General features: G+C 45.8%; 1 protein-coding gene across 1 annotated transcript in view; it reads left to right on the forward strand.

The window, feature by feature from the left end:
- Nucleotides 1-19,797, forward strand: part of TMEM145 (transmembrane protein 145) — a 236,395-nt gene that overhangs the window by 174,861 nt on the left and 41,737 nt on the right. Inside the window, 1 exon segment of the mRNA XM_069640963.1 lies at nt 1,313-1,485. Within this exon segment, the coding sequence (XP_069497064.1) occupies nt 1,313-1,485 (173 nt within the window).

Raw genomic sequence — 19,797 nt, forward strand, 5'->3', positions numbered from 1 at the left:
GGGATGAGTCTTGTTGAATCACAGAGAAGCAACCCACAACTGAAGACGATCCTATGGAAGCTCTGCTGCAGAAACCTGCTCAAGATCATGCTCTGATGACAAAGTGCTGCCGCGATCTGCAAGTCTTCGCAAAGCCAAGAGGGAACCATGAACAATGCTCTCTTACCTTGAACAGTGGGCACAGCTTGGCCACAAGCCTCCAAGTTCCCTCTGCTCGATGAAGATGCCTTGCTGCTTTCCCTGCATGGCTTTACAGGAAGTGACGAGAACATCAGGCCAAGGGCTGGGAGTGGGAAGAGGTAGATACCTACTATTACAAATATGATCTAAAAACAAGTAACATTTACTGGAGACCCCTGGAACATTGAGGCACCCCAGGCCTACCTGGCCTTAACCTCAGGTCTAATGCCTGCTTTTATTGGCTACTAGACTTGCATCATCGGCTACCAGTCAGTTGCACCATGCCCCAGCATCAAGTCACTTTTGTCTCTGGCCCAAAATCACCTCTGGCAGCTTTTAAAGCCACCCTTCCGGCAGGCGAGCCTATTTCTGCAACCGGAATTGTTACCACCAAACTGGAGATAGCCTGTGCCACTGGTGTACTGGCGTGGTCAGCAGAGATAAGTCTGGTAAACCATATCAGGGACCATACTCATGGTTTCATTACGGATGTGTTGTGTTGCTTAGAACTTATGGTCTCACACAGTTCTAGTTGTCAATCTGTGCACAGTGGGTGACTGTATAACAGATTCACGCTGTAATGGAAACAAGTGAGTTGCCTACAGCACATTTTTTTGCAAGCTATCAGTTGTAGATTCACACGCAACTCTCTATTCCCCCAGGTAAGGATGAACAAGTTGACCATCTAGATAGTACACATATTGATAGTTGTAAACAATAGCTATAAAACAGCCTGAAGATGTTAACCAGTTAGGGAGCTCAATGGGCCGGGCACCTGCTCGGGTACCTTGTAGGTCACAGCTACGTATGCTGCCAATGCCCACTACACCTTTGATGCTTCAGCGTCAGAGTACTACTGAGCAAAGTTATGAGACACATTGGTCTAGCGCTGAGAGACAATTCAGTTTGTGGTGTGCACTACCAAAATGTTTATAAGTGTTGATATCTCTTTCTCCCCCCTCTCTTCTCCTCCCCTCTCTTTCTCTCTCACTCCCAATCGCTCTCTCCTCATTTCTCCCCTTCCTGCTCCTTTTTATTTACCTCTTCTTCTTCCTTGCTCTCTCATTGTCCATTCCCCCACTTCCCTCTCCCACCCCCACCCGGCCTCTCGGTCATTCTTGCACGAGGGCAGTTTTTTGACCCTGCACAGGTGCTGTACACCTACGAGTCCCCGGCAGGATACGGGAATATCGCGCTGCAGTTCATCGCCTACATCTGGTTCTGCTATGCCATCCTGATCACGCTGAAGCAGTACCCGGAGAAGCAAGCCTTCTACGTACCTTTCTTTGCAGCCTACACTCTCTGGTATGTGCCACGGAGAGGGGGGCGGTGTGTAGGACATATACCACGCCTGTCTGTCTTATGTCTATGCTCCCTGCTACTCTAGCAGGGAAACTGTAGCCACTGTTCCTGCTCGGAGTGGCATGTCTGTCTAACTATGGTCTCATCTGGGGCACTTTCCCCGCTTTCCAGTCTGTCAATATTTAGAGAGGTTACCTTTTTTTTGTTCTTCTGCCACTAGAATGCATCTTCGTTTAAAGGGGGCGGGGGGAATCCCAATAAGTGAAGGGCTCGTTTTAGAAATGTGAGTGCTATCTGCACTATGTAGACACACTAGTATTGTACTGCATTAAACAGCACGCTGAACGCCGAGAGAGAGTCTTTGCCTTCTGTAAAAAGGAGGGTCTAGGGATTGATACCTTTAATCATCAGTGGAGAAACTTCTTCATTAATTAACTTAGGAAGAAGCAGAATGAGCCCAGTTTTGAAAAAGGCCTAAGTAGGGGCGAAACACATGTAAACATTTGGGCAAGATAACATAGGACACTTATAAATCAATAAAGTGTCCCATGTACCAAAAAATCCAAAATCAATACTTGTTCACTGTAGTCATACAGTGAACAAGTATTGATTTTGGGTTTTTTTGGTGCATCCTTTGGTACATACTACTTGTATTGTATTTGTCAGTTATATAGCGCCCTTTCACCATTTGTATGGCCTCAATGCGCTTTGTGGTTGGAACACCCTTGGTGACCACAGTCCATATGTGGGAGATTCTAAGAGTGAATTTAAAGATGTGTGTGTGCATTTTGCCAGGTTAGGACTTAGGTGGGCTGGCTAGGCTCCAGTAAGCAGCCAGGAGATCAGGCACATGGGCGGGTGCCGTTGGCGGTTTAGGATATAGTGTTAGTGCCAGACATTCGATGTGTGCCCAGCTGGACCGACATTTTTCATAGGTTGTTGCTGTATACTAATGGTAGAGGGTTGAGGTACGTCAGGGGTTTGTGTGGATGGCTATGTGCACAGCTAAATTGGAAAAGCATAGCCATAGAGCATGGATGGGTTGCTGTTCCTGCGGCCTGTGTCCAGAGATGTGGTGCAAGGTATACATACTGTAAACCTGGATGGAATTCATCTTCAATGTCGTTTTCTAGGTCCAACGTGATTGGCTGGTCTTGCCAGTTGCGTTCTCCCTAGATTGAAAGTCTGAGCAGTGGGAGAGAGGCCCGGGGGGACGGGGTGATGTACGATCGTCTGTGGGTGAGGGGTGATTGGGGATGGAGATGCATTTGTCACGGTGTGCCGCTGCGAACGCTGCCTGCATCTGTGGGGATATGGGTGGATAGGTGTGTTGTTGGGTTTGTGTTTCTGTGCGTCAGTGTCGGACTGGGACAAGAAATATGCCGGGTCACCCAAAAAAAGTGGCCCACCTCTCGCCTCAAAAAAGTGGCCCACCCCTCGCCTCACGTCCCTTGACCTCTGATGACATCACCAGAAGTGATGTCATTTGACCCCACCCCAAAGTGACATCCCTGGAAGCCATGAAACACAACCTTTCACCTCTTGACAAAACTGGAAGTGGAATCAAATAGCATTGTTCCTAAGTACACTAAATACTGTGAATCCAAGCAGACGCCCAAGGCCAAACGATAATATGTTATTGTATAGAACTTAAGCTTCAGCTCTTTTTTATATAACAAATATGCATACAATATCAGCCAACCTGTGTTGGTACTCATTTATCGACCTAGGGGAGGGGCCAATCCGACCCTGCTGTGCGTGTATGTAGAGTGCAAGAGGGTTTCAAGAGGAGGAGGGGAAGAGCTAGGTTTCGAGGGCCATTCTGAATGCCAAGTAATTGTCAATGTTGCAGATGTGCAGGGGCAGAGAGTTCCAGGTGATCAGCACTTGGATGGAAAAGGAGGAGTTGTAATGTGGGACAACTAGGAGAGATGCTGTGCCAGATATGAGTGTCCTTGAGGGGTGGTAGCGAGTGACTTTGTCTTGGAGAAATTCTGGGCCGGTGTTGTGGATGGTCTGGTGAGTGATGCACATGGCTTTAAAGGTAGTATGTCGACCAATAGGGAGCCAGTGGAGGACTCTGAGTGTAGGGCTGATGTGTTCTCTGGAAGGTAGGCTAATGAGCAGACAGGCCGCAGCATTTTGGATTCTTTGCAGTTTCCTCAAATGAAACGCTGGTCTGCCTAGGTAGAGGCAATTTGCATAGTCTATGCAGGAGAGGATGATGGAGATGATGGCAGAGACACAGTGAGGATAGGTGATGCATGGGAAGATACGCCTGAAGATGCGTAGATGGAAGAAGCAGGTTCTTGATACAGAGTTGATGTGTTGAGAGAGGGATAAATCCGTGTTCAGTGTGCATCCAAGGTTTTTCACTGCGGTGGAGTTTGCCAGGGGGTAGGGGCTACGGATTGAGGCCAGGGAGTAGGTTGGGGCAGGAGCGCTGTTTTCCTGTAGACTCAGATTTCCGTTTTCCCAGGATTGAGGTTGAGGAGGTTGGTCATCATCCAGTAGTCAATATCCGAGAGGCATGATGACAAATCTGGACGGTTGTACCCTGGTGATTTTGGGATTTTAAGGATGATAGATGTTGAAGAGGAGGGGACTGGTAGTGAAGTAGAGGTGAAAGGGTGGAGAAGCATGATTTCATGATCGATTAGAGATGAAAGAGGAGATCTAAGAGAGGGCAGTGTCTTTGATTCCTAAAAAGTGTAGCCTGTCTAGGAGAATGGTGTGGTCGATGGTATCGAAAGCGGCAGAGAGGTCAAGGCGAATGAGTGCAGTGCAACCTTCTGCATCCTCTGTTCTTTTTAGGTCGTCACAGACAGACACTAGGGAGGACTCTGTTCCTCAGAGCGGTCTGAAGCCTGATTGGGTCTGGGTCCAGGAGGTTGTTGGCTTCATTGAAATGGCTGAGCTGCTTGTATGCTGTGCGGTCCATGAGTCTGGCCATGAAGCGGGTGTTGGAGATGGGCGGGTAGTTCTGAGGGCTTCCGGGAAGGTTCCCAATTTTAGGGAGTGTTTGAGGATTGAGCATGCAATACTGCCTGCACAGGTTGAGGCTAGGATGTTTTTGAGCAGGGTAGGCGGGCAGTGGTCCTTGGGGTAAACCTGATGGGCAGCTTTGTGCTAGGAGCAAGAGGAACTCCAGTTGTGAGATTGGAGAAAAAGAGGAAAAGGTTTGTATCGGGATGGGGTTAGGACAAGGGTCAGGCTGTAGAAGAGTAATGAGCGGGGGGATTCTGAGATGATGGTGCAGTGCCTGTCGATAGCGACGTTGTAGAAGTGTTCTGATAGGGATTGCGAGTTGGCTGGAAGGGGGGGCTAATATACCCGGAGAATTGAATTAAAAAAGGATTCTATGTAGTTCCTTGCTCGGGTTGCAAAAGTTTAAGATTATGTTCTCATAAAATGCTTTCTTGGTTTTTATGATTTCCAATTTACATGCACTTGTCAGTCTTGCTAGGGCGGTTTTGTTCTGGGTGGTTGGGTTGGTTCTCCAGGTCCGTTTCAGACAGTGCTTCAGGGTTTTTGTGATTTGAGGTTTGCAGTGTACCATTTGAGAGTGGGGCCTGGTCTCTGAGATGGAGGTTTTGTTGGAGAAAGGGGTGTGAGGGTGTTCGAGAGCAAGAGGTTGAAGCTTTTCTGTAGCCAGGGGAGTCTGTAAGAATTAACTAATAGCAAAAGCAGACAAAGCAAAAAGTGTTTTTTCACTGATCAATAGTAAAATGAAACATTGCATGTGAAGGTAAAAATAAGAGTTCAACTAAGTCTTTTGGAGCTGGGAGTTTAAAATTACAGTGTAAAGCCCTAGATGAGCAGATTGGCTACTGGGATGCTAACAGTGGATACTGGCAGGGCACTGGTGATGTCACAGGGATGAACCTCAAGCCAGTCCGCAGATTGGGGGGGATGAAGGTGTTCTCTTTACAGCATCCCTACCTACCCTATTAACAAGCTTTTAAAAGTTGGTTACTACAATATTCTCCATCAAAGGCTCTTTCATAGATTCACAGGAAACGTCCAAAAAGACTGTGTTAAAAATCCTGAATGGGAGATTTTTATTTTGGCCGTTCGAAAATTCGAATGGCCTAAAAGTTCTGCTAAATCCCCCATTCGGGGGCAAGGGCTGCGGGGTGTCCCCTGCAGCCTTGTTCACTGTACTGTGAGTGGGGATTGCGTTCCCATAAAAAGTTTTTTTTAAAAAGTAAAGGACCCTGCAACATCGGTTCCCGATCATGGAAGTGTAAGGGAACAGGTGTTGCAGGGACACAGCGAGTCAGCGGCACACAGCGAAGTGTGCCACCGCAAGGTAAGAAGGCGGGTGGGAGCAAGGGCAAAGGCTGAAATGTTAATGGGAGAGAAGATCAAAAGTTATTTTGGGAAAAATATTTCGGTCTTTTCTCCCTCGAACATTTCAGTCCCGGGCTTCCAAACCCAATCCAGATTCACATGCTTGGAATATTTGTCCATCATGTGGGAAATCGTTGATATATGCATTTCCAATATCAATAAACAGAAATGAAAATAGAATAGCCTAGCCACCCAATTATTCGTGTCATTTGCTTCCTGTCCAGTGAGGTGGCTAGGCGAAGCTCCTTCCCAGGAGGCCAACTGTAGATTTTCTAACTGCGCTTTAGAGTGAGCGGGGGAGACATCATTTATCTCATGCACATTTGCACAGTTAGAAGATCTATTTTCAGATATTTTCCAAGGGAAATTAGTCCAGTAATGTGACCCAAGTGGCCTTGTGGATTTCTTTATAGAAATATCATCAAGTGACACTCTGGCATGCCAGACTCTGATGTAAGAGCTTGCACTCAAAAGGCACAGCATTCACCTTTCGAGAATTTTGAAAAAATGCCTTATGAAAAATGTTTTCCTCAAGGAGCTACATGAGGAATGCTTATATTCTCTGCACCTGGACCTTATACAAAATGCTGAAGGACAGACAAAGCAGTTTCTTTCTCTTGCATCTGGAATGGTTCCATTAGGCCAGTTCATGCTGCTGTGGGGAGAGTTGAACAAACAATTTCTGGCTCCAGCAGCAAGAGAGCACACTCCAAAGACAGAGGATACCACGTCTGGCGAGAGGGTCCATATGCGGGAGGTTTACGAATGGTTCATCAAAACAATTAACGGTCCGTGCTAACAGGAGGTCCAAAAGGTCTGTCAAAGCCCCATGTTACACAGTCAATGGAACCTTCAGCGGGGCAGGACCCATCAACTCCCCATGCGGCTCCATTAACAGAAGCGTCAGCGTGGGAGGAGGCAACAAAATCTTCGATGGCAGGTTCTTAGACACCAGGCTCAAAAGGTCATAGACACCATTCAGTCCACCAAAAGCATAGACTGCCTGTCGCATAAAGGGCAAGGCCCGCCCTCTTTTCTTCTGGGCACAACATGCAGGGCAGGGGATGAGTGTTGGGTGGGAAGCTGCTACTCTTCATGAGATAACAGGACTAATGTTCACAGGGTACTGGTAAGTGATCTCATACACACACACTTAGAAGAGTCCGGCACAATCTCACAGAAAACAGCAGAGGAGAAAAATAAACAACCTGAACCTAAAGAGCCAGGGCTCTGTCTGCTGCTAGGTTTCTGCTATTGAATAAAAATCAAATCATTTCACCTATGTTCGTCCCTTCCGTGGATGCTAATGGGGCCTGAGCACAGGTTTAAACATGCAACTTGTTGGGAAGTATGTCCCGCTCCCCGTGCTTAACTAGGCAGAGAAGAACGCCTGGAGAGCTTTGGACACCTGAGATCATAGAGCTAGACTCACACACAGTGACTGAACTAATTAATGAGAGTGTATTTCATTTCTGTTTAGTAGGATGTGAGGTGAAGTAGAAATGTTGTAGAGTAAACTGCAGAACTTTCTAGCAAACGTTGTTCCTATATGAAGGGTTTCCCTTTCTATGTAATTCAGGTTGGCGTGGCATGGCGGTCTAGTGACTTTCCCTAGGTAGCCTCAGGTGGTGGGATGGTTATGCAAGCAAATGGCAGAGCAGGTGTTTGTGTTAAAGCAACTAATGATCAGATTACTGTGGAGTGGGTCTCAGCTCCAAGTATTGCCCCTTGGTGCTCTGATGCTAGATGGGGGTGGAGTGTCTCTCACACTGAGACCCACTTGATGATGAATATGGGGCACCACATCGGGGCTCGGCTAGCAAGCTCTGTAGACTAGGGTTTATCACACGTTGCATGCCCATCAGTGTTCATGATCTGTGTTGTGACCAGGAGGAGGCAAATCAGCTGCTACTAAGAGTGTCCTGAGTAGGGCTCCATGTTGTGGTAACTAGGGGTAACAATGATTTCAGCTTTAAGATTATTTTTCCTGTCCTCCTGAAAGGTGCGTCTTTCGAGAAAAATGTAAGCTGTTTGTTCCCTGAAATAAAAACTAGACTGGGCATCGATAACATATCTTTAATGCAGTGTTGATCCCTCTGTCATATTGAGGCGGTCATTCATATGTGTATGTGCCTTGTTTGGGGTTGTCTTTGCAGCTCTGCTAGGTGTGATTCATCATCACGTGTGTACGTTTCCCAGAGAACTAACCACCCCAGTTGAGAATTTATTATGGGGGATATTGTGCAATGAAATATTGAATCCTTGGTGCTTAGTTTGATGCACCACTGTTGGAGTCTGTGACGAATCTGAGCAATTGGTCCTTTCTCTCCAGAGGGGAGCCACACCCTTTGAGGCTAGGGAGGTAAGCCTGCTACGTCACACCCTCCCTAGGGGTCTGTGTAAGTAGGACCTCACTGGGAGTGGCTCCCCTCTTGGGGACACAGACTCTCATTCCTGATTGGAACTCCCAATCCAAATCACCTTGGGCCTCATTACAACCCAGGCGGTAAGTTCCCTACTTTACCACCATGGTGTAAACTCGTTTACACCATGGTGGATGGCGGATTTACCGCCCCATTCCAAGGTGAGTGGGGCGGTAAATCCCCATTCCCCATTTACCCTTCCCCATTCCCATTTTTGCCCAATAGGGCATAATGGGAGTGGGGAAGGCGCTAATTACGGCACCGTAAATTACGTTGCTGTAATTAGCACCAAGGCGGGTTAGCGCCTTGCATTTTAACGCCTGCTAAAAGCAGGCGTTAAAATGGTAATCAGGCGTTAAGGGTTAACGGCGCCGACGGCGCCGTTCAACCCTTAACGCCTGGGTTGTAATGAGGCCCCTTGTCTGCACATATGGATATAGAAAAGACAACAACTGCATTTCATAAGAACCTTGCTTTACCTCTCTTGGCTGCAGGCAATGCTGAACGCATCCTGAATGGCCTGGGCAACGAAGAAGGACATCGTTTTAGCTGTCCCTGTGATATGTATAAGAGGAGGATGGATTGTAAAGCAGGCCCTTTGTGTTTGGCAGTTACACTTTCATGAATTACACCATTATTATTATTGTTGCTAATATGTTACTGTTTAATTTTATTCCATTTGGGGAAATAACCAAGTCTGTTGTTTTTATGTATTAATTAATTAATTCTTTTGGTCAAGTTTTAATGAGTGTAGCAATATATATATGTAGGTGGCAGTGCTTGAAGTGTGATGCCAAATCAAAGGGGGAGCATCAACGAGGAGGTCAGGCCAGGTTGCAGGGCATAGCCTACATATTGCACAGCCTGACCCGAACAAGACTTCATGAGATCCAGAAAGGTATTTTGGGTTACTCAGCATGGTCGCATGTGGTCTTGTTTTCCTTCAGTCTGCAAATTGTAAATTAATTTAGTTTGGTTTGTAAATAAACCGCTTTCTGTAAATAAATCACACTCTCACTCAATATATAAGCAATTCAATCAGTGAGTAAATCACTCCCATTATGTAAATAATCACCTATGAGAAAGGTGAAGGGGACAAATGGCACCAATATATGTTCCAGACTGCTTTAGACATACGAATGACAGCAGAGTTTATATTTGTCAAATATGTCTGTGATAGTGATTCAAGCATGCAGCCATTCTGGGCATATAATGCACAACACATTGATCTTAGAGCTCATTTCATTTCTAATAACACTCTGCCTAACAGAGAAACATTTGCAAACCACAAGCCATATATGCTCACTTGGCCAGCCTCTGTTCACAAGGGTGAGGCTTCAGCTGATCTGCTTAAGCCAAGGACAATATTTAATTTCCAAAACCGATTGCTCTCCTGCATTTCTCAATTACTGTGAGTAGTAGTCCCCTGAAGTGTGCTGGCAGACTCCAGATACTTGGACAGTGGAAGTCTTATTGGCTTCTTCTGATTTGTGGCCGACAGTGGCAGTGCCCCATCTCAACAGTGGTTTTTGGAGACTTTCGGGCTTGACCATCCACAGCCCACTTGAAAGCCCTCGTGGGCTGATTGATTTGGAAAACGGGTTTCTAAAATGTTCCTCCAGCTTCAGTACAGTTAGTTACAGCAGAGTCAAAGGATCTTTTCTGTTTGTGGTTTCCAATAGAAAGAGGAAGGGTTTAATTTTACGTGATGTGTTAATTGTGTGACGTCCGACGCTTCACCAATCATGATGATTTTGATTCCCGTTTTCAAAGGGGCTTAATGCGATGAAATGGTTGTTTGGCTTCTTCTGGGAGTGCATGAACCAAAAGAGAAACTGGGACTCCATGGTGTGCAGCTTTTCTGGTGTGTGTATGTATTCAATTACTAGGCATTGTTCCTATTTATTAGCAGTATGGACTCTCTGTCATGCTGTGATGTTGCACATGTATGGTACAGACTGGTCTGGTGTACGTGTGTTTTTATTTATCCTTTGAGGTAATGTTTGCATCTTGTGATGGTGTTGGAGTTTTATATTATTTCTTATGTTCAATTTTAATTCCATGTTTTTATGGTATGGTTTCATATGTTACGCAGTATATGTTTTGTTTCTTTGCATATGGAACCAAATTGATAATGTCGTTTATGGTGACAGGTTACTTCTCTATAGATGTGCTGCTTGTTTTGTTTATGTGTTCTATTATTATTTGGTTCTATTTGATTCCCATGGTTATATAGAATGTTTTTGTATGTTGCGCAGTATATATTGTTTGGGTGGAGTGCCGAATTAGGAGTGTGCCCTTGCAGTGATACCTTATGTGTATTAACGACATATTTCATGTGTTTTTAACTTTCACCTGTTTGCTGTGTACATTAAGTTGTATGATTTCTAATTGTGCATGTTATTTTGTTTCATTTGTGTTTGTGGTTTGTGTGCTGTGATGGTGCATAGTGGCAGCTGGTTTTTTAGTTGCATGATGTACACATTCTTTGCATGCTGTAATATTTTGCTGTAGCGTAACTTTGGATTAGTTATTGCATATTCTTTGTTTTGTTTAGGTGTATATTCCCCATTTCATTGTTGCTTTGGCCACAGCCAAATGGGAGTGTGTGTATGTGTGAGATTTCATGTTTGTGGAAATTCTGTTGCCTTTTGCTGCTGTGGCAAGCCAGAAGGAGGACTCGGGCCAAAGGGCATGTTTGGATTTATTTTTTTATTTAAATTAAAAGACAATTCAGCCCTGACCCTACTAATAAACTAAGCTAAACTAAGGTGCTTGTCTGTAGGCCTAATCAAAATGAGTCCTCATTCCAGACCAATCCTCTAAACTACCACTTATCAAAACGTAAAAGAAAATAGGGTGAGTGCCCTGCACTCTTGGTTCTTCCCACAGTTGTCTCTGGTTGGCCCAAAAATCCCTCCTGGGCCTGGATCCAGTGGTTAGAAGTAAGTAACAGTTCTCAAAGAAAACATTTCTTGTCACTCCATCAAAAGTTTCCCAAAGTTCAAACAAAAAGTCTCAAGTTCCTGTAAAATCAAAATGACTAAAATCCTTTAGTTCGAGGGATATTTCCCTGATCCCTTTCCACCAACTTGATCGTTCTCTCCACACTTCAACCGGTGTTTGTGTGGCTCTATACTCTGTCTATTGTGCGCCGTGGATCCTTTGAGTTCTCCTGACCAAATGTCTCAGGCAGTTCTTTAGGGTTCCTATGACCCTTTCACCTTCGGGCTCTCTTAGTTTCCTCAGGTCCTGTTGACCCTTCTCAAGGTTTGTGCTGCTTGGGTTTCTCAGGCTCCCATAACCCTTCTCTTTGCCTCATGTTCTCTCTTCTCTCTGGTCCCTGGGAACTCGGATCGGATGGAGCTAGGGCAGTCCTTCCCTCTTCCATGCTCGTTCTCTCTTCTATTCTCCTCCCAGCGTACCTGCTGTGTTGCTGTGCTTGTTCCAGTGAAGGTCTGTCACATCCGCGATGGCAGTGTTCACCACTGATTGCCACTCTTCCTTGCTGGTCTAGCGCTGGCATTCGCATTCCGCTCATGTCGGCTCTCTCTCTCCTGTTGGGTCTGACCCAGTCCTCTCTTCGTCCCTGGATTTGGCGGCAGTTTGCAGGCTCCAGGCCCACCACTTCCTATATGTGGTTGCTCCTCTAAGTCTGGTTAGCTTTGCATGGCCTCCAGGCCCGGTTAGCTTTGCGTGGCCTCCACCTATCAGGTCCACACTTTTCCTTGTCTGGCGGATGGCATCTCCCTCGAACGTCCGTGTCCTTCCATGCTGCTGGCTCTGCTGGTCTGCGTGGCTCTGCCCCTTGCCGACATTCTCACGTCTGAGTCTCGCCTCAGCGTTGGGTTTCTCCTCTTCCATTCCCAAGCAGAAGGAAGGTTCAGCATTATCTTTAGTCAAACACATAGACGTCTTGTCCTCTTTTCATACTTCATATAGGCAGAGTACACTGGGCATGGGGAGTTCGCCATGGGAATGGGAGTCTGTGTTCATTAAAGGGGAGTCACCAGCAGTGAGGTCCCGCTTGCCAAAACCCCTAGGGAGGGTTTTGCAGAGCGAGCTCACCTCCCTAGCCTCACTGGGGGAGGCTCCCCTTAGGGAAGATGGGACGAATTCTCCAGATTCACCAGACTGCATATGTTTAATTCCTTTTGTGACCTGCAGGTTGCATGCTCCGTGAATGCATGATTGAACTACGCTGGTGGGTGTTTCTAGCTCTTTGCAGATTGATATTAGTTCTGTGTGTCGCTCAGAACCTACTGCACATGACAGTTGGTAGATGTTTTGGGCGCGTTGTGGATTGGAATTAGTTTATTTGGTTGTGCGTGTTTATTTATTTATTTGTACTTGTATGACAGCGCGCATAGCCCACAGGCATCTAGGCGCTAGAACCAGCGTGATAGAAAAGGAAAGGGGGCTAAGGGGCAGAGAAAGGAGAGGGGATGTCAGTTGAAAAGGTAGGTCTTGAGCTGCTTCCTGAAGGCATTGTAGGACGGTTTGTCTCGTAAGTGCCAATTTAGCTTGTTCCAGAGTGCAGGTGCACAGACCAGGAAGCTGGCACCCCTTGCTCTAGACCGTTTGAACCTATGCATGATTAGGCAATGTTTGTTAAAAGATCTAGTAGGTCTTGCTGACGAGTTCTTTTTTTTATTTTGTCCGGTAGGTAGCGTGGTGCATCGTTCGACAGACAGCGGATGGTGAGGGACAGAATTTTGAAGTTGATTCTGTCTTTGACTGGGAGCCAGTGGGCAGTTATTCTAGCCGCAGAAATATGGTCCTGTTTGCCAATGTCAAGTGCAACCCTGAGGGCATTGTTTTGGATTGTTTGAAGTTTATGCAGGTTCTTTTTCAGAAGTGCCACAGAGTAGGGAGTTGCAGTAGTCCAGTTTCGAGTCTACGAGTGACCTGGCAACTTTGAGTCGCTTTGTGGTGCTGAGAACGGGTTTGCTGGTGTGGATTAGCTTAATGGCATAAGCAGATGATGATGCAATGTGGTTGACCTGGCGGGACATGGTCAAAGAGGAGTCGATGTAGATGCTGAGTGTTTTGATGGTGGAGGCAATGGCAATGTTGTGGCCGTCAATGATGAAAGATGTGTTGTCTTGAAGTTTTGCCACGTGGGCATGGGGCCTGATGAGGAGAAGCTCTGTTTAATCATCTTTGAGGGAAAGGCTATGTGTGGCCATCCAGGATTGCATAACTTTGTAGATGGAATTAATTTTGAGGGTGTCCTTAGTGTGGTCGCCAGTGGGGGGTGATCATTTGGGTGTCGTCAGCATTCAGAAATGGCGATACATATATTGGCCTTAATAAGCGAATATCATATATTTCAAAATGGCCGCCAACAGGGGGAGGACATGCTAGTTGCAGCTCGTCACTCGCCCCCATCAAAAGGAACGTTAAGCAGTGATCCTGGCTCCCCCCCACATTAGCCATCAGGAGCGGTGGGAGCCCCCCTCTGGAGCAGTGCGTCAGGCATCACCTGAACTGGGAGGAAGCACTCGAGCTGGCATAGTAGGCACCCACAGGACCGGTGCAGCAGAGAGGCATGGTCACGGCTCAGCACGGATGAATCTGAAAAGCCAGCTCCACAGGCGCTGGAGCCTCTCAAGTGATACGCAGGCTCTGTGGAAAGGGTAAAGAAGTGCTGGAATGCTGAACTTGGCTAAGTGAGTACCCTATTGGTTCACTACGAGGATATTACTGTAGGATTGAGGGATAACCCACCCAATGCCTTGGAGAATAAGACTGACTCACTCTGGGTCGCGATCCAGATTGGACGTTTGTGGGGTTGCCAAGGGGATGAAGTAAAGAAAGGTACATATCGAAAGCCAAAGGAAGAGGATGGAACAAGGCTACTCCAACAGTACCCATATCGAATGCCTGGGGGCCAAGGCCACAATCACAAGGTGTTGGTAGACGGAGACGCAGAGAACGGCAAATGCTGCTAGCTCTTCACAGTCAATACCACCAGACGAGGAAAACCCTGAACATTGGGATACAATGGCAATCACCAAAGAAAAATTAAGGCAATGCTTAGTAGATCATGAGCAGCGCCTCAAGTACTCTCTTCAGGAATCGGTTCAAGGGCAGATCTCCTCTGTGAAAACAGAAATTAAATCAGCAGAACAGGAAATAAAAGGTGAAATCTTGAAATTAGGGGAACAAGTAGACACAAATAAGCGAGCCTTGCAGGAGCTGGCCGAGTACTCTTGGAAAAACGATGAACGATTGGCATGGATGTTGCACAATTTAGAGCTTCAGTGTGAAGATCTCGAACAGGTCGAGGCGCTCGAACATCGATTTCAAAAATGTTCCGGAAGAAATAGTGGACAAAGATCTTAAGCAATCGATACAAACCTTCTGTGCTGAGTTGCTCCTGGGGGTCACTTTGGATGAGATTTATTTGGATAGGATCCACAGAGTGGGACCGATAAGAAAATAGCCGGGGGCTGACAGAGGGATGTGTTAAATAATAAGAAATAATTTTGCATTTATATAGCGCTACGAACCCTCAGGTATCTGAGCGCTGCTTATTATTACCCACGGTGTATGGTGCTCATTTATCGACCTCGGAAGGATGAAAGGCTGAGTTTGGCCCTGCCAGGATTTGAACCTGTGTCAGCAGGCTTTTGCACAGATGTCAAAGCGAGCGCTCTACTTGCTGTGCTATCGGACCAGCAAGTGTTGGCTGCCTTTTCATCATATGGACAGAAGGAAGAGATTTTGAGGGCAGCACGAGCAGGCACATCCCTGGCATGTGTCCCGAGAGGCTGGGAGAAATCAAAGAACATGCCAGTCATGGAGGAGTGATGGAGGGGGGTCCAGGAATTTTGGTGTGTGGGAGCGGGAATGTTATTGCTTGGATTGCTGGGGGGACCCTGGGGAAACAGTCGGGGGCAGGACGAGGAGGGAGGGTTGTGCTAGGGGCCTGCTTGGGATCTAAGGGAGAGGGTTAGTTTATCTCTCTTAATACCGGAACACAGTCAGGGTTTTTCCCCGTTGTTGTCATTAGGACCCATGAATTGGCCTGGATCATTGCAATGGGGTTGGGGGATGGACATGGGAGGTTGAGCTGCAGGGTATGGGATGAGAGGTGGGTAATGGCGGTGGGCAAGAGGGTAGGATATGCAACGGCTAAAAAAAGGAGTTCTCATGTCGTTAGAGGTAAAGGTCAAGAGACCAGGGGTGCATTCCAGGAGGAAGTACTGACAAGGAACCAAAGGAGCGAAAGGGTTTTTCTACGAGCAGAATTTACTCATGGGTTTTAAAGTCACCTCTTGTAATATTAGAGGGCTGAATTCACCTGGAGTAAGTTGGACCATTTTTTGAGGCTTGAGAAACGAGACTTTCTCGCACTCCAAGAAACCCACAAATGTATGAAGGATAGATTGCGACTTCAGATTAAGGGGTAACCACAGATGCGAAGGACAAAAAGGCAGGGGTTTAATAGCGTTCAGAACCAACCATGATATGGTGATTTTGGGCTCCAGGGAGGATAAATTAGGAAGATACATATTTGTTAAGTTCCGTATTGGGACAGATATATACACTAGAGCACGGGTATATGCACATAATTCTGGACAGGATGGTTTTCTCAGGGCCACATTGGAGATGCTAGAATACTTTGTGGAGGGATACATCATATTAACAGGGGAATTTAACATAGCTTGGGATGCAGCGATGGATAGAAGTGGAGTAGGGTTTGCGCCTCTGAGCACACCGTCCCAGCAACTTAAAGAAAAACTCAAACTTTTGGGGTTGGTAGATGTATGGCGTGCCTGTAAGGGTAAAGAAGCGGGATTCACATTTTATTCACATGTTCATAGATCCCAATCGCATATCGATTATATCTGAGTTTCCTCCCTTCTGGTGGGATGTGTCCAGGAAATATCCCTAGGGGCGATCGTGCTATCTGATCTTGCTCCATTGAGGGCGACGTTAGAGATGACATTTCGGCGTAAAGGGTTATTGTAGTATTACCAGAATGGATTCTGTCCTATAGGGTATCCTCAGTTAAGATAAGGGAGAGGAGTCAGAGCTATTTCAGTGAAAATGTGATGAAGGATACCTCCCCTGGTATATGGTGGGACGCCTTCAAAGCAGTAATAAGGGGGAAAATGATTGCTTGTAAGGCCCTGAGAGAAAAATTGAGTTGGCAGTTAGAGGAGGATTTAGAGACTCAACTTAAGGAAATTATGCCGAAAATGGGTAACTACCCAATGAGGGACACATTGAAAGTATACAGAGCAGTTTTTGGACAACTCCAAATATTAAGGGCTAAAAAGGCAGAGAGGACCCTTCTTAGAGCCAAAAAACACTATTACATCAAAGCGAACATGGCGGGGAGGTTATTAGCACTACAACTAAGATGAAGGGGGCATCCCAAACAATCTTGAAAATCAGTGAAGGTGAAGAAAAGGTAGATATGGAGGGAATCAATGGGTGCTTTGACCACTTCTATGGAGCATTATACTCCTCTGAAAACCCTAGAGGCTAATCACAATCTTCTTATGTGGCAGATATAACTGTTGTTCAGTGATAAGTCCTTGTTGAAGTGAGCTTGGCACAGCGGTTTGGTTACTCTGTGCACCGGCACCGGGGGGGGGAGTACACTGCATCTTCAGCAGATGCGTAAGTGCTCCAGGCTTGCAACCGCTGGCTCTCGCTCTACTGCTCAGACCATCGGAAGGTTGCGCTGTTATAATGGTGACCATAGACACCTTCTCCCGAATGGCTCATTTCATTTAGTTGTGAATAGTTCTGCGGATCCCTCATGACACCCTGACTAAAACCTCCTGCCAGGTGGCCAGGGAAAGGCAGACACTTCCTGGTCCCAACCATGGGGGTGGTGTACTGTGGGAGGATAACCTGGCCCAGGGTAGTGAGGAGATTCTGTGGGATGAGAACCAGTATTTCTCCTCTGATTGGGAGACTCAACACTGTGCCAAGAGAGGTTATGGCTTATTGCCATTTCAATGTCCCTCAACCTCCTATTAAACCTAAGGTGGAGAACCCTAAAGTTGTAACAACAAAGTGTACTTTACCAAAATAAATACTTTTTTGGTATCGGACCTTAAATGCCCTTCTCAATTCCAAGGGTACACTACAAAGGATTCCCGAAATGTTGTCTTCGCTAAACCATCTTTCTCTAGACAAGTTAAAAACCTGAGCCCCTCTGCTAAAATTATGAAGGGAATAAAACCTACCCTTAAAAGTGATAAAGGGGTAGAAAAACCTGTTTTTGGGAAACAAACTACATATCCCAGAATCCTAGAGGAACTGAAATGAAGAAGAGGGCTGCAGAGGCTTGTAGATGTATAAGTCAGGCAAATAAGGCTATAAGCCACTTCAAGAGTCAGGCAATTGAGGCTGAGGGTTTACGCCTGAAGCCAATTGTCAAACCTGTGGAGAAGAAGCAGAAGAGGCTGAGGAAGTCGGGTTTGCAACCCACAACTGCAGTGTCCCTGAGGACGGTCAGTGAAACTTGGTGCTCAGAAACACTTAATAAGCCTTGCCAGTAACTGTAACCAGCTCCAAAACAACTTGTTCACGCGTGTTTATTCCAAAAGCTGGAGTGTTTGCGTGGAAAGTAAAGACCTTTTTCCTTCATTGTTAAACACTTGTTTCTATTACCGTAGTGGTCATGTGCCTTCAATTGTGGAAAAGGAACACTGTTTTCCATTCCAAAAATAGAGAGATACTGTTTTAGAAGTGTTACTCGTGAAGCAAGCACCAAGGAAGGTTGCGTGTGACCAATTACATTTCCCAAAAGAAGTCAGAAGTTTTCTCTTTAACTTTACATTGGAATACAATTCCATTCAAGTCTTTAAGTCGAAAAACAATCTTAAACAGTGGTCGCGTTTGCCTAATTATGGTTTCACTTTGAAGACTAAACCTTGTAAATACTGAATTGACATTCTTTATTTTATAAAGTGGCTATACGGAAGCAAATAACAAGCAATAGCCAAGCCAAGAGGGTAACCCTTTTTACTGTGAAGCAAACCCCTCCACCTGAAATTTGAAGCTGTCAACAGTCCAGTATCTTTAAGTTTAAGTGTTGCATTGTTACCTGAAGCCCGGGGAGTGGCACTACGACTTCTAAGTGACTACTTGGACATGGAGTGTAAATGAATCTGGGGAAGGGAAACTGAGTGATTAGGGTAAATAACCAGTAATGCTGAAGACTACTGAAGTCAAGAGGAAGTTAGTCTATCTGTGGTGGCAGTCAGACAATTAGAAGAGGCAAAGAGGCTGCCCTTTTCTTAGACTATAGAAAGGAAGAGTGCCTTCCTTACCTGTAGAGGTCGAGGTGTCTTGCCATTAAATACCTAATCATTTTGAAGTACAAGACTGAAACAGAAGTACCTGAACTGTGGTTGTCTATAAAACTTTCAGTGGATGTAACAGTAAAGTGGTTTGGTGTAGTAGGAAGCTATGAAACAAAAAAGCTATTGTCCTCTTAGTTACAACAGTAGAAGGGTGGTTGTTAAGAGGGAAGCTACAGCCCAAAGAGAAGCATACTGACATTTACACCGAATGTACTGCAGAAGTATTAACTAATTGTAAAGCTGTAGATGAAGAAATTCTATTCTTTGAACTGTGTTAACCAACATTGAAGAGAAGATATCCAGGATTACCATTGGCTGTAATTGGAAGGGGATATTTTCAACCAAAAACCGGAAAATTGTTATCAGTGGATTTTTGTTTGATGAACTTTTGTTTTGATTTGGAACTGATAAGAACTGTTTCAAGACTTTTCTTTTGAACATTTAAGTGAGGGCCAGTTTACCTATGTTACAAGTTGTTCCCTTAGCCTTTACTCTAGGTAGAGAATCCCCTCATAGAGTAGGGCAAGCAAGGCTATATTTGCAAACTGTTCTTTAGTAAAACGGCTAATCTTGAGAAAACTACAAGCAGTTGTCCACCTTGCATTACTGACCCCTCACACTGGGCTCCAAAATCCCTTTAGCCTCTGAGTTGAGCCAGATATTCTTCAAAGAAATCTTTAGGATATATGTCAGCCCATCTTGCACCACAATGGGCCCATTTGTTCTTCAGGCAGTCACAGGCTTGGTCTCAATCACCTGCCCTCCTCACTCTTTAACCTATCTCAGCCAGACTCTTCCCTGCTCTCTTCAAATCTGCAACGTCCTACCCCTTTTCAAGAACCCTCTGGTGACCCAAACGCCACAGTAATCTATTGCCTGGTTTCATTTCTACACCATTTTTCAAAGGCCCTTTGGCGTGTGATCTTAAACCAGATCACTAAGTACCTTGATGATTAAATCACATAGAACCCTACATCAAGCTGTCAACTCTCTTGCTGAGTGTACCTCTGTCTATTCACCATCCGGCTCCCTCCACTCCTCTGCTCTCAACTACATTATCCCACATCTGTCCACCTACTGAGCGCCCTCTCTATTCTGCTCTTTCTTCCTATTCACCCTTTTCCATTGAAACCCTCTGCCCATCACAATCAAGGCCAGCCGAACTATGGATCCCTTCAAAGCTCGGCAGAAACTTCACCTTGTGG

The sequence above is a fragment of the Ambystoma mexicanum genome, chromosome 1q (assembly GCF_040938575.1).
Source record: "Ambystoma mexicanum isolate Mex_15411 chromosome 1q, UKY_AmexF1_1, whole genome shotgun sequence".
NCBI classification, from domain to species: domain Eukaryota; kingdom Metazoa; phylum Chordata; class Amphibia; order Caudata; family Ambystomatidae; genus Ambystoma; species Ambystoma mexicanum.